The 19562-nt window shown below is 50.8% G+C and overlaps 1 protein-coding gene and 1 pseudogene across 1 annotated transcript in view; both read right to left on the bottom strand.

Annotated features, from left to right (window-relative positions):
• Positions 1 to 19562, bottom strand: part of USH1C (USH1 protein network component harmonin) — a 47235-nt gene that overhangs the window by 26359 nt on the left and 1314 nt on the right. Inside the window, exons 2-14 of the mRNA XM_047878397.1 lie at positions 13198 to 13265; positions 11660 to 11803; positions 11405 to 11543; positions 6599 to 6707; positions 6459 to 6483; positions 6192 to 6249; positions 5772 to 5866; positions 4097 to 4181; positions 2876 to 2935; positions 2654 to 2710; positions 2199 to 2341; positions 1091 to 1156; positions 620 to 744 (exon numbers count right to left, since the gene is read on the bottom strand). Coding sequence (XP_047734353.1) covers positions 620 to 744; positions 1091 to 1156; positions 2199 to 2341; positions 2654 to 2710; positions 2876 to 2935; positions 4097 to 4181; positions 5772 to 5866; positions 6192 to 6249; positions 6459 to 6483; positions 6599 to 6707; positions 11405 to 11543; positions 11660 to 11803; positions 13198 to 13265 — 1174 coding nt within the window. The remainder of the gene's footprint in view (positions 1 to 619; positions 745 to 1090; positions 1157 to 2198; positions 2342 to 2653; positions 2711 to 2875; positions 2936 to 4096; positions 4182 to 5771; positions 5867 to 6191; positions 6250 to 6458; positions 6484 to 6598; positions 6708 to 11404; positions 11544 to 11659; positions 11804 to 13197; positions 13266 to 19562) is intronic.
• LOC125176641 (60S ribosomal protein L34-like) lies at positions 7701 to 8054 on the bottom strand (annotated as a pseudogene).

Below are 19562 nucleotides of genomic sequence, written 5' to 3' on the forward strand. Positions count from 1 at the left end.
GAGGTGCAAAGGGCAGAGGGAGCTGAGGCCCCAGGATGGCCGCAGTTTGGGCCTAGGAGTGGTCTCAGTCGTCTCCCTGACTCCATCCTTGAAGGGGTGTGACCATACCCCATGCACAGGGGTGCAGGTGGCAGGGGCACTTCAGGTAAGGTCTTCCCACAGTCACCCATCAGCCTCAGATCACCCAAATCCTCTCCATCATGAGCATTTCCCCTCTTTCTTGCTGCTGTTGCACCCAGCTCTGATTCAGAACCAGGTGGGATGTGGACGTACTTCCCAGCAAAGCAAGAAGATGATCCAATGAACAACTCGCTTTTGACAGAGCTCTCCATTCCCTGGTCAGCAGCCCAAGGGCACAAGGAGAGGCCCTCCTGCCCGAGTCTGTGTTGTGGGGGAGAGTCTGGCAACAGGCCCCTGGGGACAAAGGGGCAGAGATCCTGCCCACCCCCATGCCCTGGCACATGGCTGCCCCTCCATGAAAGAAATACAGCCCAGGGAGCTGTGGGCTCTTCACCTGGGGAGGTGGTGGTGATTGGAGGGAGACTAGTGTCTCTGTCAAGATACTCCCCAACCCCCAGGCCCCAGAAGGAAGTTCCCTCCCCCGGTACACGATACATACACTTAGGCTTGCGAAGGGGTATTGGGTGCACCTCAGCGGTGATGGTTTTAGATGAGAGCAGCTGTTCCTTTGAGCCCCAGTCTTCTTCCCACTGCTTCTTAAACTTCTCCTCCTCTTCCACAATCCTGAAATAAGATCCCCTTGCCTGTGACTGGGGTCAGGACTTTTACAGGCCCACCCTCTGCCTATTGGGAAACCCTAACCAGCCTGGGGAGAGGCTGCATGGCTCTAGCTGTGATGAAGAAAACAAAGTTCCTGGCACTTGTATTCGACATCGAGTGTCAATGCCACCCTGGGGATTACAGGACTATGCTCTAGTTACCTTAACGTGATGGGCTTTATTAGAATTATGGAATGGCTACCAGGAGACAAGACGGCCAGGCAAACTGGGCCTGGAGGGGGCCTCTGGCTGGCCACAATCCCGAGAGCACACTCACGTCTGCACGCAGACATGTGGACCCAAGCACTCACTGTTCCATCTCCTTCCGGTATCTTTCATTCTCCTCTGCTGCCTTCTGGGCAATTTCTTTTTTTCTCCTGAAACACAAATTCAGATTGGCATGCTAGAGTCTATGCAAGAGAAGTTCTCTCTTCCTTGTAGCTAATTCCTAATTTGAGAAAGGTTTAAAATCTTTCTTATGGGCTCCCTTCCAAGGATGCCTGGACCAGATTTGGATGCTGGGGAAGCGGGTCCAAGAAAATCTGGGCCTCGTGCTCTTGTGGGGTTTTGCCTGGCACTGCTGAGCAGAGATTCTGTGCTGCCAGGGATGGGAGGCGGATGGACGCAGGCCACACTCTATGTGTCTACCTTCAAACACTTAGATAAAGTGACTGACAGTAGGCAGGGCCTTGCTGGAGTCAGGTCCTCTGGGAGGAGGGCCCCAGGCAACATGTAGCCGGGGCCACTGGCCAAGGCCAGGGCAATGGGCAGAGGTACCACCAGGGCTGATTCTCCAGGCTAATTCTGTGATGGGGAAGAGGGAAAGATCCTGTCCACCTTCCTTTTCCAAATTGTTTTTACACTCCTAGAATGTATCTGGATTTGGATTTTGACAGTAGCTTTTTATTTGTGAATTGCTCACCACATTTATTGTCCCAGTCCATCATCTCAACCAACCCTAGGATGGGTGAGCCTTATTACCACAGACAGGTGTGAATCCCAGCTTGGCCACATGTGACTTTGTTCACAAGTGGCTTAACCTCTCTGAGCTAAGACCTCCCAGCCTCCTCACCTGTAAAATGGATCAATACCATCTATCTTCCAGAGCTATTGTGGGAATTAAATTAAGCAAGACATAAACAAGGTCCTGATTCAATGCCGGCCACATGACTGATACTCCACAAACGTTAGCTACTGCTGGTAGCATCCTCATTTTCCATACTTCTGGGTTTTGGAAGTCAAGGGCTCCCCTCAACTAGAAGGGGAGAGCTTGGTGGTCTGGAGGCAAGGGATGGATACACTGACCACCACTGAACCCATCTGGTCTGAGGACAGGCCTCAGGGGGGCAGGATGAAGCTGGCCCAGGACACGGTGGGCAGGGAGGAGAGGGAGGGGGCACCCTGGCTGGCCACACTCACTGTCGTTCCATCTCCTGCTGCTCCTGGAGGATCTTGTTGGACTCCATTGCCAGCCGCTTCTGCATGAGAAGCTCCTGCCGCTGTAGCTCGCGCTGCCGTGCCTCCTCCAGCCGCTCCCGGTCTGTCAGGAACAGCTCTCGGCCCTCAGGGGAGTGAAAAGAGACCTCTTGCTCAGTCTCCCAGGGAACCCGGCCAGCCACTGCCACAGCCCTGGGGACCAAGATGCAGGTTGTCCTCTTATCAGCATGGCGCCCTGTGTCAGGCACTGTGGCTCCTATTGTCTCTGAGCAAGCTTCTCCCCGCTAGGCAGAGATCTCTCCCTCTGCTCTGTCAGAGCTTCAGGAAAGGAGACCCTCTGGCCCTTCCCAGGAGTGTGTGCCAGAGATCAGGGGTCTGAATGGCCGGGGTTGGAAGTCAGGGGTTATGGGGGCCCTACCAGGTCATTCTGGACTTACAGCTCCAGCTACAATGGAGATGGTCAGGCTGCGGCTACTCTTCAGCACGTTGACGGCCTGGGGGGACAAGCAGACAGACCTTGTCTGAAGCCTGACAGCCCAGAGCAGTCAAGGCCTCTAGACATCACAGAAGGTCTCAGACCCCATGGCAGGGTTGGGGGGCGGGACATGGGAAGTGAAGGGCAGACATAATGGCCAGCAGGTGGAGACCCCGCATCTCACCTCCTTGTGGTCCAGGTTGGAGAAGTCGATGCCGTTGACTTCGACAATCTGGTCCCCTGTCTAGAGGAGAAATGGAGAGGGTTTAGTGTGTCTCCACTATCTGTAAACCTACTCGGCTGCAGGAAGGGCTTCCCCCGGGGGCCAGAGTCACATATTGAGTCTTCCAGTGGCTGCACCTCAGCTCTTCCTCATGAATAGAGCAGTTAGAAAGCTCTAATGGTATCCTCCCAGGGTGCCTACACTTTATATTTTCTTTATCGACTGTCAAATATTATCCCATTAGAGGTTCATTCCTTTGGCTTAATTTGTATTTGCTTTAAAAACTCAGTTTGTAGACATAGGAGCCTTGGGTTTCTCATATAGCAGAGGCTTTATTGAGCCATAATAATATTTTGTATAAAAGCAAGCACTCATCAATCCCTTACTATGTGCCAGGCACAGTTGGAAGCATATGTATTAATTCATTTAATCCACACAATGACCCTAGAAGGAAGACTATTGCCCCCATTTTTCAGGAGAGGAAACTGAAGTGCAGAAAAAGGAAGAGATTGGAGATTAACAGTTCTGGGGGCACCTGGGTGGCTCAGTTGGTTAAGCATCTGACTCTTGATTTTGGCTCAGGTCGTGATCTCATGGTTCATGAGTCTAAGCCCTGCGTCGGGCTCTGCACTGACAGCACGAAGCCTGCTTGAGATTCTCTGTCTCCCTCTCTCTCTGCCCCACCCATGCTTGTGTATGCATGTGCTCTCTCTCTCAAAAATAAATAAATAAACTTAAAAAAAAAAAAGAGTTCTGGCTCTGGCACCAGACTACCTAGGTTTGAATCCCAGCCCTATTACACTAGGTACATGATCTTAGAAAAATCATACACTTTCTCCAGGTCTCAGTTTCTCCATCTGTAAAATGACAGTACCTAATTCTCAGACTTCTTATACATTTTAAAGGGCTTAGAAGAAAGTCCTACCCTGTAAACACTCAATGAATGTCAATTCTTTACTATTACTACATCCCCAAGGTCAGGACCAAAGGCTCTCAGAGCCAGAGAAGACTGTAGAAAGGTGAAACGTGAAGCCTTCACTTGGCAGATGGGGAGGAATCATCAGCCAGTGGCTGTTGGGAGAGGGCTGTGTGGAAAGGCCTGCACCTCCATCACTAACGTGATGACCAGGGTCATCGTCTGACCCTGTACCCCTCTGGGGCATCCCAGTGTCGGTCACTCACCTCTAGCCCCACCTCAGCAGACAGGGAACCAGGCTTCACGTTGCTGATAAAGATGCCAGGTTTCTGGATGGGCCCACTGGAAATGCTGTGGGAGAGATGGGAAATATGGGTGAGGCTCTGCTCATCCCTGGCAGGTGCTGCTCATTCTCAATGTCCTGGTCCCTCTGCCTGTGTGTCCCGTACGCTGGCCCCTCAGGATCCAGGTCACCTATGAGGCTCAGTACCCATGGGACTCCATCGTTTACCTGTCCAGCCTCATTTCCCTGCAGCAACAGCCACAAAAAAACTATTTGTAATTTCCCGCTACCCAACCCCTCACCCAATATATGGCATATGCTGTTTCTTCTTTCTTTCCATTCCTTAAGATTCAAATGCTATCTCCTCTACAAGGTTTTCACCAAACTCCTTATTCTATCCCAAGCCTAAAATAGTTGCTCCCTCCTCAGCGCTCCTAAGATACCTACACCAAGGATGGCATTCGTACTGTTATTTTCCCCTCTCACATCTGTGGCAGACATCACGAACTGATCATAGCACTCTTTTCCACCAAACCTAGATTTGGTGCCTTAGAGGTCTTTTCAAAACACAGCTGGCCCTTGAACAACATGACTTTGAACTGCATGGGTCCACTTGTATGTGGATTTCTCATAGTACAACCCTGTAAATGCATTTTCTCTTCCTTATGGTTTTCTTAACAATAGTTTCTTTCCCCTAGCTTACTTTGTCGTAATAATACAGTATATAGTATATACAACACAAACTATGGGCTAAGCAACTGTTTATGTTATCGGTAAGGCTTCCAGTCAACAGTAGGTTATTAGTAGTTAAATTTGGGGGGACTCAAAACGGGGTCAGCTATAGGACTCCAGGCAGCCACCACTAATTGATGAAAAATAGCACAGGACGGGAGACCTATTTGCCATCTCTGATGCAGAAAGGAGCTTCATTAGGGCCCTTGCAACTCTACACTGTAAGTATTTAGTGGTTGGGAAGGAGGGACTTTTTAGCACCTATGCTTGGCAGAAAAGCACTGAATAAATGTGAATGAGTAGAAACAATATGAAAAAGTTAAATAATAATAGCTAATGTTTACCAACTGCTTACTACCTACTAGGCACTAAGCTGGTACTTTATCTCTACATCTCATTCTTGCTCACAACAGCTGGTATGGGGGATCATCATTCCCAGTTTATAGAGGGGGAAACTAGGCTCAGACTGGTTAAGTGACCAGTCCAAGGTTCTAGAGCTCACAGGTGGAGAGCAGGGGCTGGAACCTAGATCTATAAGTGTAGCACCTGTGTGTGTAATAAGACCACCTCAGGTGGCCTGATGCCTGTTTGCAATTCCCTGGCTGCCACTTAAGGAACCCCACAAGGTAATAAATGACAAGGGAACTATAACAGAGATGGCCAGCTAGACGGGCCCCTTTTGCAGTGACTCAAGAGCCCACCAACGGAACATGGCTCTGCCTGTGGGCCTCAGTTTCCTCATCTATAAAATGGGCCTGTCAGAGCTGTCCCTCTGGCTGTATAGGGCTGTTGTGAAGCCCAGAGAGGAAATCAGACACTGAGAAGTGTCATCTCCTCAGAAGCAGCAGTGAGAAAGGGGAGAAGTGTTAGGGGTCTCCTGGGGTCTACTGGCCATGAGAGAGCCCCAGGGCATGACTGACACCCACCTGCAGCCAAGGCCCCGGGATCCTACCAGACTGATGAAGACCTTCTTCTCCTTGTTTTCCCGACTGCCGGGGAAGCCCAGGCTGCTCCGCCCACCCTGGAGGAAGGACGGGATAAGGGTCACTGGGTGTCCACATGTGTGCAAGTGGTCTCTTGATTTCATAAAGTCTTTTAGAGCAAGTACTGATGTCTTCATATAAGACAGCTTGCCATTATGTTCCTAGGGGGTATGTCTGCCCCAGCTGGGCCTGGCTGGATGCCCTGGGGGCCTCAGGGACGTTCTGGATGTCTCTGGATGTCTTGGGAGCCTGTCTAAAGCCCCTGAAGGCACATCTCTGGGGCAAGCCCTCCCTTTGGGACCTGCTGCCCCTCCTTGAAGACAACCCTCTCCAGACCCCATCATAGGTGGTCCTGGCCCTTACCTCAGATTCTGACACAAACTGATCCACATACTGCCATTTGAGGGGTTCATCAGGAGAGCTAGTAGGACGGGGATGTAAAAGGGCAGTCATTAGAGAGAGATGTTTGAGGAACCAGGCTCCAAATCCAGATCTGCCCATCTGGAGCCTCCAGCCACTGCTGGCCCAGGAGCAGTACTGGTTTGGTGGAAGCCAGACCCCAATGCCAATCCCAGGATCCTGACTGAGCCCACAGGGAAGAGTCTGTCTGCAGAGGAAGGTCCTGCTCACCTCTTCACGGGAATCAGGCCGATGTCTGTGGGAGAATGGCATAGGGGTTAGGACGGTGCCCCAGGAGCTAGGGATCCCACCGCCTACCCCATCCCACCCCACCCCTCCATCAGTACCCCTGGTCGTCTGGCCTCACTCACGTCTCACTTTGATGGACACGGTCTTCTTGGTGCGGATGAGGTTGATGACTTCCTCATGGGTGCAGGAGGAGATGGAATATCCATTGATCCGGACGATCTCATCCCCTACCTTGGCCGCAGACAGAGGGAATGAGCACCAGGTTGAGAAGGCAGCTGGGCAGGCTTGCCACTAGATGCTCTGGGCCTGCTCTCCGGGAAAGGGGACGATGACGTGCCTTCTCTCAGAAGAAACCTCGGTATGTACCCTAGTACCTTGTTATAACCAACCCACTCTCCATCAGCTTGAGGGGTCCCAGGATAGTGACATTTCTAAGCAGTCTTTCTGATGCATTTTACAGATGGGGGAACCTACATGGAGCGGGTGTGAGAGGCACAGAGAATGGGTAGCAGAGCTGGGACCAGAACTCAGGACCCTATATCCTCCCTCCAGGGTCCCTTTTCGCCACTGGGTCACCATCAGGTTCTATGGGTCCCTTTTCGCCACTGGGTCACCATCAGGTTCTATAACGCGTGCAAAGGGCAACCTTCACCTAGATTCAGGCAGTTCTTCCTTGGCCTTTGTCCCACCCCGCCCACAGAGTAGGTTCTCCTGTCTTTGTTAATCACTATAACACCATAACGGAGTTGGGGTGGGGAACTTCCATGATTCCTGACCCAAGTTCACATCACTGACACACACACACAATATCTTTCTTTCTACTCTATGGAAGCTTAATGGGCATTTTAACTCTGCCACAGCCCTGACCTCTGAATTCCCACTTGGAGTAAGCAAAGAAGAGTGAATAAACACAAGGCTTTGGCATCAGATGTCCCGGATTCAAACTCCTGCTTCCATTTTGTTTTTTTTCTGCTTCCATTATCATTATTATTATTTTTTTAAGTAGGCTTCATGCCCAGTGCGGACCCCGATTCAGGGCTTGAACTCACGACCCTGAGATCAAGACCTGAGCTGAGATCAATAGTGGGATACTTAATCCACTGAGCCACCCAGGTGCCCCCCAACCCCCATTCTTCTATTCTTATTAGCTGCACAACCTTGGGTAAGTCTCCCTCTCTCTCTCTTTTTAAATATTTTTATTACTCAAAGAAAATCTTCATTTTTTTATTTAGCTTTCTGACTCTATGTTTGCGCTTTCAACACTTTCACGACGATTTTCTCCTCTTTAATAAGGAAAGCACGCTTGATCCTGTCATGAACACACTTAGCACACACGGAACCACCATAGGCCCTGCTGACATGTTTTTCCACTTCAGGCAACCTCGGAAGAACTGTAGGCGTCACAGCACGAGCTCCTTGAAGCTGGCCTGGGCACATGTCACATGTGGAGTCTGGTGCCTTCCCAACCTTCTTGGTCTAAAGGTAAATGATTCTATTGCCAGAGGTTCGGGACAGCTTAGTTTCATCAGAGGCTGTTTTGTAGGACAGCCTACGATGGTATGTCAAACGCTAGACCATTCGGAATGCCCGTGAACATTGTCCTCGGAAGAGGAAACAGGACCTTGGGCAAGTCTCTTGAACTTTCTGAACCTTAGTTCTTCTCATCTGTAAAATGGGGAGATGCCCAGGCAGCTGTGAGAATTAAGTAAGCAGGTCCATGTAAAGCCAGCCAGCACCTGGCACACTGGACAGTAATCAATCAATGGTCACAATTGTTACCATTAGTTGGGCCTGAGCCCTAAATATTCTTGCCCTGTTCGCAGGACTTTGGGCCTCATTTGATTGGGAGAGACAGGGGCTCACAGGCCTGCAGGGACAGCCTTTGGATACAGATCTGTGGTGAGCTCATCCCCTGCTAGACCACTGCTGTGGGCCCCTCTAAGCACTCTGGCTCTGGGGGTCAGTCCTGAAGCTCTTCACTTAACAACTGCGGGGCTGGAGGCACCTCGGTGACTTAGTCGGTTAAACGCCCAACTTTGGCTCAGGCCATGATCTCATGGTTCGTGGGTTCAAAGCCCTGTTGTCAGGCTCTGTGCTGACAGCTCAGAGCCTGGAGCCTGCTTCAGATTCTATATCTCCCTCTCTCTGCTCATCCCCTGTCTCTCCCTCTCAAAAATAAATAAACGTTTAAAAAAAAAAAATAACTGTGGGGCTGGAAGGACCCTTAGACATCACATGAAATCAAGGCCCAGGGAGGTGATGTTTTGTCTAAGGTCACACAGCCATTAGCTGCAAAACACGGACTGGGTCCTGGATGCCCCTTTCTAGCCTGAGGCCAGCACAAGTCAGCTGACAGCTTAACTCACACCACATGTGCTGTCCCTTTGGGGACTTGTTGGTACATGTGGGAGACACAGTTGACTCTGTGGGGTCTGGGAGCTGGGCAGGCCCACAGCCTGTGAGGGGTTCGCTAGGCCAACTTCCACCCTCTACAACATCATTACAGAGTCGCTTCTCAATATTGCCACCTGAATGCTTCCCTTCGACATCTCAACACAGACCCCAATGTTCACAGGGGCCTGATAAGAGTGGCAAGGGGCTTGAAAAGGTGTCACAGGGAGAGGCTCGCTAAAGAACTCTCTAGATTTCTGGGGACATCTCATGTGAAGAGAGCAGCTGGTCTAGTTCTTTGCACCAGTCATTTTTATAATGGCTCTGTGTTTCTGTTAATCAGATGAGGAAACTGAAGCTCAGAGAAATAAAGGGATTCGCTCAAGGTCAGCTGGTGGGTAAAAAGTGTTCCTGGGATTTGAAGTCAGGTTTCCCACACAGACACAAGCATTGTCTCTTGGGCATTTGGAAGCAGGGAGGAAGGGCACCTGGCCAAGCCTGACTGCAGTTCCCTGCATCCTGTCCTCTCTGGATTCTTGCCACCTGTCACAAATGATCTCAAGTCCCATAGGAAAGGCAGAGATTACTCTGTCCATTTTACAGCTGGGACAACTAAGGCACACAGAATCATTCTCTAGCCCTGGATTATACAGAATGTTGTGTAGCAGAGGCTGCCCTGTGCAGGGCAGAGGACATAGGTTCAGACAGGATACATTTGAAGAAAGATCTAAAATATGGGGCTCCTGCGTGGCTCAACTGGTTAAGCATTGACTCTTGGTTTCAGCTAAGGTCATGATCTCACAGTTTGTGAGTTCAAGCCCTGCATCGGGCTCTGTGCTGACAGCATGGAGCCTGCTTGGGATTCTCTCTCTCCCTCTCTCTCTCTGCCCCTCCCCTGCTTGCTCTCTCTCTCTGTCTCAAAATAAATAAGTAAACTTAAAAAATAAATTAATTAAAATATGTCCAATAGGTGGACAAGAATGGAGAGATGGGAGTCCCAGGGCTGAGTCCCATTAATGGGTCCAAGTTCCCCACCTGGGGACCAGCCTCACAGGTCAAATCAGCAGGGCCTTCAGTCCAGCCAGTCTGGACATGCCCCTCCCTTGCCTTCCAGAATCTTCTCCTGTCCTCAGATCTCAGGCATGAGATCTTCCCAGAAACATGAACCCCAGACAGGTGAATGGATGTGGACGTTTTCCCCAAGCTCCTCTGAGTGAGGCTCCCTCTCTTGTTCCAAAAGGGAACCTGCTTAGGACCCCAGTCAGAATGATTCCCACACAGGCTGCGATATCAGCTTTCCTCTCTCTCCCGCTCCAGCGTGGAGCCCTGCAAAAGGCCCTTTGTGCAAGGCCCACAATGAAATGACGATCTGAGGGACAGCAGCACAAAGGACAGATGAGCCCGTCAGCCCAAGAAAGAGAAGATAATTCATAAGCCTGAGAAACAGGTGGGAAGGTAAAACTCTAAGTTTCATTAAAATGCCCTGATGTCCCCAGTCATGGAAGCATCGTTGAGAAATGCTTGTCCTAAGAGGAAAGCTCACCCTGGAAAAAAAGAGGGCCTCAGTCGATGCCAAGAGAGGAGCTCATTATGTTTTTTCTCTGGCTGTGTTTCTGGGCTGGAAAATGTGCCCCACAGGAGCGGAGTAATGAAGTGGCTGAAATTTCAGCTGCCACTGGCGAGCCGTGAGACAGGGATTTAGAACAAAGCAATGTCTGTCAGCTCCCACTTTCCACCTCCCTCTCCATGGGGCCTTGTACCATAAGTCTTGGAGACCCCTGAAGCCCCTGTCTTGGCAGCCTGATAACAAACATGCTGGCAGCTTTGGGAGGCAGTGGGAGGGCCTCTTCGATGCGGACACACAAAACACAGCTCTGTGCTCCAGCAGGAGTGAGACCTGGAGGTCGGCCCATCTCTGCTCGGACACTGAGATCACTGAGGTGTGGGACCCCAAGGGAGAGGCACCTGGGGTGCCGAAGAGAGATCCCTGGGCTTGGCAGACACAAGACCTGGTTTCAAATCCTGACTCTGACACTTACCGGCTGTGACTGTTTGTATCATGACACCCTGATGAGGTAGGGAGTATTATTATTATCCCCATTTTACAGATAACAAAACTGAGACATGGGGTTAAGTAATTTCATCATATTTCCATTGCCAATGAATAGCAAAGCCAGGACAGTCTGGCTTTCTAGGGTCTATGCTCTTAAGCACCGTACTACACTGGGATTTCCTTTACCCTTCCAGTAAAAGGTTACACATCTGAAGCTTCAGGTGTTAGGACATAACTATGCTCTTCCTTTGGGAAGTGGGGTGGGTGGTGAAGGGCAGTATCCAGGTTCCCAGCTTGACCGAAGAAAACCGGCAATTGCCTGCAGCCTGATGTCTATGGGCCTGAGGAAAATCTGTCAGGATGTGTCAGTCCAAAGAAGACTTTCCTCCCCTAAAGTCTCAGAAAGGTGAGGCGACCATGTTCAGAGGGGAGACAGGAAGCCTGAGGCCCTGACCCTCCATTCCCCTGGACTCTGCTCACTCACCTGGAGGCCGACACTGTCAGCCTGACCCCCTTTGATGAGGTGGGAGATGAAGAGTCCACAGCCGAACTCGAGGCCCCCACGAACACTGAGGCCGAGGCCTTCAGGGTGCAGACGGTCCAGACGCACCTCCTTCAGCTTCCTGCCATAGGAGAGGTCAGTGATGGCTCGGCGCTGCCCCATCCACTAGCGAGTGACCCTGTCCATCCCACGTGACCCTTACCACCCCTGCCTCTGGCCTGGCAGCTCCCTCCATACCTGGAACGCCGGGGGGTCAGCTGGTCGTATTCCACCTGGTGCTTCAGTGGGATCAGGGGCCTGATGGCGTCAAACAGCGGCAGGCGGCTAGGCTCATTGATGACCAGCTTCAGGTCTCCCACAAGCACGACCACATCCATGGTTCTGTGGAGACACGGGGGATGCCTGGAGCCTCACCCATGGCCTGGGTGACATCCAAGGATTCCCAGAGGGTCCCCACTCATTGGGTCCAAGCCTTGGAAATGGGGAGAACGCTCCTGAAAATCCCAGAGTCCCTAACTCTGGGCCAGCTGCCTCAGAAGAGCTTTGTTCTTTCACGTTAAATGTCACAAGGACAGGGGTGAGGTAGGGATCATTAACCCATCCTCACAGATGAACTCTAAGCCAGGATTCAGACTCAGCTCTGCCTAATTCTGAAGCCCAGGATCTTCTCAGCCAGGAAGCTTCGCGCGAGATGCTGGTGACCCTTCTCATACCCCACTTCTGATCTGCAGCTAAGCTCTATAAAGTCTGCCCTCACGGTATCTCTCACATGACTCCTCTTCACACCGTTCAGATCCTCAGCATCTCTGGCCTGCTCCTCTCTAGCTGTCAGCCGACCTGCTCACTCTCACCTAATGTTTCCTAAATGTAAGTCACTCTCCTTCTCAAAACCCTTCAATGGCTCCCCACTGCCCAGAGGACATCATCCATTTTCCTTGAAGGACTCAGGGCCTCCACGGCCTGTCTCCGTGGAGCTACTCCAGGCTTGTGGCTGTTCATGGCCTCTGTGTGCCCTGGGTTCTACTCCCCCAGATTACCTGTCACTTCCCTGTGCTTTCATGTCTCTGCACCTGTGCTCATATTGATCCCTTGTCCTGGAATGTCCTTCTCTGATATTTCCACCTATCAAAATCCTTCTTACCCTTCAAAACCTAGCTCAAGCCGTCCCGGTCCTCCCTGCCATGATTAGAAGCAAAAGCTCCTTTCCTCACCCTGCTTTCACTTCACCTTAGCAGTTATTCTGCTGTGACTTATATTGGAGTTCTCTGTGGTTGTAGTGTCTGTATACTCCCCCCACTGAGTCACGAGTTACTTAAAGAAAGAAACTAGATCTTTTTCATTTCCAGATTCTGCCTGGTACCCAGCAAGTGGTAGGAGCTTACAAATGTATGCTGGATGAATAAACAAGTGACATCTGATGTGTAGCTGGGGGCAGCTGGCATTTCTTGTTCTATCTCAGCACTTACATTCTGTTGAACCTTTCTGGCTACTTGATAGCCTCATCCATTGGATTGTGAGCAAACTGAGGGCAGCGACTGGTCTGTCTTGTTCACTCACGTGCTCTCAGCTCCTAGCATAGAGCCATGCACAGAGTATTTGTGTAAACATTTGCTAAGGCAAGTGAATGGTGTGTCCATTTGATTCCCAGGAGCACTGAGCATCTGTCCCAAGGATGGGAGGGGGAGGTCCTCCTTTCTCAGAACAAGCCATCCCAGGGCTCTCTAGAGACAGAGGTACCCCGGGGTGGTCATGGGAGCTGGACCCAGCACACTTACTGGTGATACATCCGCAGCACATCATACAGATAGTCCTTCTCTGCATCATTTTCAATCAGAAAATCCACCTAGAAAACCCAAGGGCAAAATTATAACCCCAGGCCCAGCACTCCCATAGCAGACCCCGGGGAGGGGGAGGCCACTGCCAAGGGCCTCCTCAGCACCTCCACGGGGCTGGGGCTGTGAGAGGAGGGCAGCCAGGGGCCAGGCTGGCCCTCTGACCGTAACACATCAGATGCATGCAGATCACCCCAAAGTGGCCACAGGAGTACCTCTGCACATCCAGATGTGGCCAGGCTGAACCTCATCCCCAGGCAGGTACACACACTCATATGCACACACATGAACCTCCGCGTGACCGTGATGCACTCCCATGACAGCAGTGTTACCGCTCACCCCATGGCTATGTCACCAGAGTCCAGAGTGGCAATGCCAGTGTCAGATCCCTGGTCTGGAAGAAGCCCAGTGTCTTACCTGATGGTGACTGTAGTGCCGGATAACTGCTTTCAGAAAGGATTTGGGCCACTCGCTCAGATAGCACATCCTACCCGCTGGAAGGACCCTACCGTTCTTCTCTGTCACCAATGCCAGGGGCAACTTTGCCTTGTCCTGTCCTGGCCTAGGCTGGGCTAGCCCTGCCGTCTGTCCACTAGTCAGCCTCCTGGCTACTCCTTCACCTCTCCACATCCCTTCAGTCCCTCCCCTCCCCTCCCCCTCCAGGAGGAGAGTCAAGTTACATCATTTCAACTTTGCTGACGTCAATGGCTGGGACTCCAAGGTCAGGGTCAGGAGCTGTTTCATTAGCACCTCAATCCCAGGGGAACTGGTGGGTAGAAGCCCCAGATTCCACTCCCTGGAACAGTTCAGCGTGAATCTCTACACACTGTATCCTTGACTCTCTCTTTAGCCCAAGACTGAATAAGAGGGCAAGAACAGCTTCCAGCTGGGAGGCGGGTCAGGAGGCTCTGAACTGTGCATGGTCAGGAAAGACTCTACAAGAGGAGGCTTGGATTCCCCTTAAATGAAGGCAGGGTTCAGGTGGGAGGAGGCAGGACAGTCCATCTTGCACCAGTTTGTGACCTACTCTTTTGTGATGAGCTGGAACTGAGCTAAGAGGGATAGAACCAGGAGGCTGTGGCAGATGTGTGCTGAGGAGTGATGGGAAGGCGGTGGCCCAGGGCTGACCAAGAGGATAGAAGGAAGGCACTAGACCAGAGCAACTGGAGTGCATTCATCATTCAGTAGACACCTCTGGGCACTGCACACCTCTGCATGGCACAGTGCTGTCGAGGATCTACTGCATGCCAGGTGCTTTCCACTGAGCGCAGGGTATTAGGACATTGGCACAAAGTGCCCTGGAGCAGGGGCTCCTTGAATTCGGCCCTTGGACTGCTCCTTGTTCTCTCATTCAGGCCATACTCTGCTTACTGACTGCCAACCATGCCTAGGAACTTTACGTAAATTCTCTTAACCTCCCAACAAACCTCTGACATGCATGGATACTATCATCCCCCTTTGAGAGATGAGAAAATATAGGCTCCAAGAAGGAGCAGAGCTGAGACTCCAACGTATGCCGGCTGGCTCTAAAACCTTTGCTTTGTTTCTGACCACCACATAGTATCCACTTACCAGATACAACTTTTTGTATGCATTTGTCTAACAGACATTTACTGAGCACCTACTGTGTGCAAGACACTGCGTCTTTTTCTAATTAGATTTAAAAATCTTTTCCTTTTCTTGGATCTCTCTTGACATGGGCACAGAAACCCCAAAGGAGCCCAGCATCTACAATACTTTATCACATCAATCCCTCCTTCCCGGCCCACCTATCTCTGGTCTCCTGCATCCTGCATCAGCATTCTCTGGCTGATCCTCAACTAACTCTTTGCTATCTGTCTGTATGGTAGGGGGAAGGGGGGCTCAGGCCCCCTGTCTAGGGCCCTTGAGGCAAATTCTGCGTTTAGCCATGGGCCCTTTCCAGCCTCATCTCCCAGCATTCCTCCATATGGACTGGTCCTTCAGGAGAGCTGCACAGGGAAAGCAAACAACATTCAGCTCATGCAAATACAACTCCACGTGTGCACCCTGCCAAAGACCGAGAAAGAGAGCAAGAGCAAATTAAATAATGCATGTTGTTCCACTCAACGAACATCTGCCCTTCTCAGGCTGCTGTGGGGACTAAATAAGTGAATATACACAAAGTATTTAGAACAGTGCCCAGGGCTCCAAAATCTTGAGGACTCTGAAACATGTGCTGAGTCTCTTCCTTTCTGTCTCCAGACCCACTCTGCAGCCTTCTCCATACTGCCCTGTGTCCCAGGATGCTTTGCCTGGGCTCCCTGCCCTCTGACATCCAGCTGGTGTGAGAGCCCGAGGAGAGAGAAAATGGGGTTCTGACTCCCCCGCTCACACTCTCTGCTATATCACCTTACAAGCAGCTCTGAGCTTCTGCCTGTAGCCATGGCTCTCCCCTTCCTTTGCCCCTTCAGGAGCACCTGGGTTTCTGCTGCTGCTCCCAGGCCCTGTCACCACACTTTGTGGGTTCATGCGTCGCTGCCCATCCTTCGTAAAGCTCTCTTTAGTCTCCCATTTGGGAAACCGTTGGGATAAGCCACACGCTTCTTGCCTCAACTCTGGCCGGTGTGAAACACTGGCTCTTAGCAGTGGTAGTACCAGCAGCATTTTCTCTCTGTGAGCTCTTCCTCCACCTTTAAGATGCCTCAAACATCAGCTCTCCTTGGTCAAACCTCTCCTCATGCTCCCCCACAAGTCCTGTGCTGTCATTCTGCACACGTGACACCACTTAGTTCCCACCCCTGCCACGGCACTCACCAAGCTGTGTTGTACATTCTCTCTTTACTCTCCTGTCTCCCCACTAATCTGTGTGTGGCCCAGACACGGGGCTGGGAGGAGTGTGGCAGGGTGAGGCCAACAAGCCCCTTCCCCAGCTGACTCTGCACTTCTCTGGGCTTCAGTTTCCTCATAAAATGGGGATAAAAGTACCTATTTCATATGATGTCATCCTTCTTTGAGACCCTAATCATTTTTTTTTATTATTATTCATTGAGTTAATGCCTGGCACGGGACCTGGCAAATAGTAAGTGCAAAGTGTTTCTTGACCAGAACTAAGTAAATGAACACAGATTCTATATTCTCAGCAGCTAACAGGCCGTGGGCACTCCATAAATGTTGCTGGAATGAATGGATCCAGCCACACTTCTCCCCAGGCCTTCAGAGCACTACCCCTGGGTAGTACTGGGTATATTTGGTTCTTGTTTTATTATTCTTCATCCTTTCAAGACACCTGTGTCTTGCTGGCTAGTTGGTGGCATTTGTTTTCATTTTTAAATTTTTTAGAGTTTATTTATTTCTTTTGAGAGAAACAGAGAGAGAGAGAACAAGCAGGGGAGGGGCAGAGAGAAGAAGAGACAGAATCCCAAGCAGGCTCCCCCACCACCAGTGCAGAGTCCAGTGAGAGGCTCAAACTCATGAACCATGAGATCACGGCCTGAGCCGAGATCAAGAGCTGAATGCTTAACTCACTGCACCACCCAGGCGCCCCTAGTTGGTGGCATTTGACCCAGTGCTTGGCACACCTGATCATGCCCTCTTCCCCTGCTTCTCCTACCTCACTTGCTGTTCCTTCCTCTCTTCCTCTCCTCCAAAGGTTGGGGTGCCCTGGTGCAGTCCTGGGTCTTCTTCTCCTCTTCACTGCGTCCCTACGTCACCTCGTCAGTTTCAGAGGTTGAGCTACCATTTATTCCTCAAGGACTCACTGCAGCTTATCTCCAGCACAGACCTCTCCCCCCATCTTCAGACTCCCACAGCTCCTGGCCTTCTTTGTCACCTCTCTACTTAATGCTTGAACAGGCATCTCAAACTTACAACGTTCAAAATGGAACTCTTGGTTTCCACCACCTCCCATCTTGTCCCCACCAACCTGCTCCTCCCAAAATGTAGACTCCCCTTTGATGCCTCCCTCTCCACACCCACAGCCACCCATCACCAGAACCCACTGGGTCTACCTTTTCTCATGTCCGGGGTCTGACTGCTCCTCATGCTAGTCCAAGCCCCCACCTCTGGCCTGGGCTGCTGTAGGAGCCTCCTGACTGGGGTCCCCCTTCCACGCCTGGCCCCTTCAGTCTGCTCTCTACCAGCACTCAGAACAATCCCTCGTGTAAGGTGCAAGGCAGTCGTGTCACTCCCCTGCTGGCTTCTCATCACTCTGAGAACAAAACCCGAAGTCCTGACCCTGGTCTGCAGGCCCCCACCCCACTCTAATTCATCACCCATTACTCTTTAATCTGTAATTCCTCTCAGAAACACCACCCTCCCTGCTGTTCCTAAAGGCTTCAGGGCCTTTGTATTTTACTGTTCCCTCCTCTTGGAATATTCTTCCAAGTTCTTTCACTCCTTGGAATGGCTCCTTTCCTCCCTTCTTTTTAGATGTCTGTTCAAATATCACCTTTTCAGAGAGGCCTTCCTGACAACCAACTGGTTGCTCTCTGTCCTCTCATCCTAGTTTATTTTTTCCATGACATGTATCACTACTTTGCATTGTATGATACTTGTATTGGTTTACTTGTTAACTGTCTGTCTTCCCCACTAGAGTGTACTAAGGAGCCAGGGACTTTGTTTTATTATTCAATGGTTAGAGTAATGTTGGGCATATATTAGGAGCTCAGTCAATGTTTACTGCATGAATGATTAGTAAAACTTTGGAAGGCAGGGGGCCTTTCTGACCTTCTTATTGATCCCCTTCCTCCTGCCCCCAGGGGCCTGGCCTCAGCAGGGTACACTACAGATATCCATAAATGAATGATTACTGAACAGGCAATAAAAACTTTTTGAGCAAATGAGTAACCAAGCTCCTCCAACATGCAGGCACAGTGAGCAGAAGGACAGCCTTCTTTTCACAATCTGGTTCTCCGGGGACGAGGCTTACTTGGTCTCTGATGCTCCCCTTCCCTCTCCTTGGTATCCCGGCCCAAGGTGGTGACTGGGAAGGGCATGCAAGTACTGCTGATGTCCTTGGGAAACTGCACAAGCCCAGAGAAAGGGACTCTACTCAATAGCCTGGAGCCTGCTGGCTCATCCAACAGGATGCTCTGCAGGTATCTGCAGGTGGCCATGGACCAAATGGTTACCACAGGTCCAGAGTAGCCAGTGCTTGAATTCCTATTTAATCCTAACTGTCCAGTGGGGTAAGCACTGTGAACCTCATCTCATAGCCGAGGAAACTAGAACTCAGTGAGATTAAATGGCTTGCCCAAGGTCTCACTGGCGGTGAGTGACAGGGTTGAGATTTGACCCCAGTTCTGCCCAACTTCATATAATAGACAACAACAATGGACATTTGTTGAGGACTCACTAAATATCACAGTCTATTTAAACTCCCTACACCCGTGTAGATCTCACCCAACACTCACATGAACCTTAGTAGGCAAATATTATTGTTATCTTCATTTAACAAATCAAAGAACTGAAGCACAGAGAGGTTAATAACTTGCTCAAGGCCACACAGCACTTTCCATGACAATATACCACTTTTAGTGCTACTCCCAACAGATAAAGATTTCCATTACAAACCATTCCCAAGGGGTAAAATTGCACTACAGCACTAAGGAAGGGACACCTAGAAAACAATCAACAGAAGCTGTAAATTTCAGCCAGTATGGCTGTGCACCCCCATCTGTATCCTCTGCTGCTTTGTCCTCTCTCCCTAGTTCCTAGATGATCTCAACCTGGGAGGGGAAGGCTCCTGCTGTCTTGGAGGCTGCAGGGCACAAAGTCCAGCCTAGGCCTTGCCCACATGGCGCCGGCCCCGCCTGCACACACAGGGGCATAAATAGGTAATGACTCTTGTGATGAGGAAGAGCAGGGCAATGGAAACACGAAGACCCGAAGTCCTTTGGAACCTGCAGGCCCTGGTGAAGAGAAACAGGGGCTAACTCCAGGGCAAGTCAGACACCAGGGACTCCATAGGTAATTCTTGAAAGAGAGGCAAAGATAGTACCCACAGGGAAGAGGCAAAAGAGGACCTGACATTACTTTCTGCTCAGGGACAGGAAACTGAAATTCAAGCCTGAGCCTTGCGGTGGGGATGAGAGGCTGTGCTCCTTTGAAGTGGGTTGCCTGAAATCCACACTCACCAAATGTCCCCTGCGGCTGAAATTTCTCCCCTCACGTCTCTGCACAACAGGATGCACTGGTGAACAGTTTCATGCTCCCCTTGCTAGTTGCCAGCCCCAAACTCCTGCTGAATTTCCAGCTATCTCTCATCCTTAGAATACCCAAGCCCTCTTTTTTAGGAGACTTCTGCCAGTGTGAGCTTCCTCCTTCGTACTCCCACCAAACCTTGATCC

Source organism: Prionailurus viverrinus, chromosome D1, assembly GCF_022837055.1.
Source record: "Prionailurus viverrinus isolate Anna chromosome D1, UM_Priviv_1.0, whole genome shotgun sequence".
NCBI lineage: Eukaryota > Metazoa > Chordata > Mammalia > Carnivora > Felidae > Prionailurus > Prionailurus viverrinus.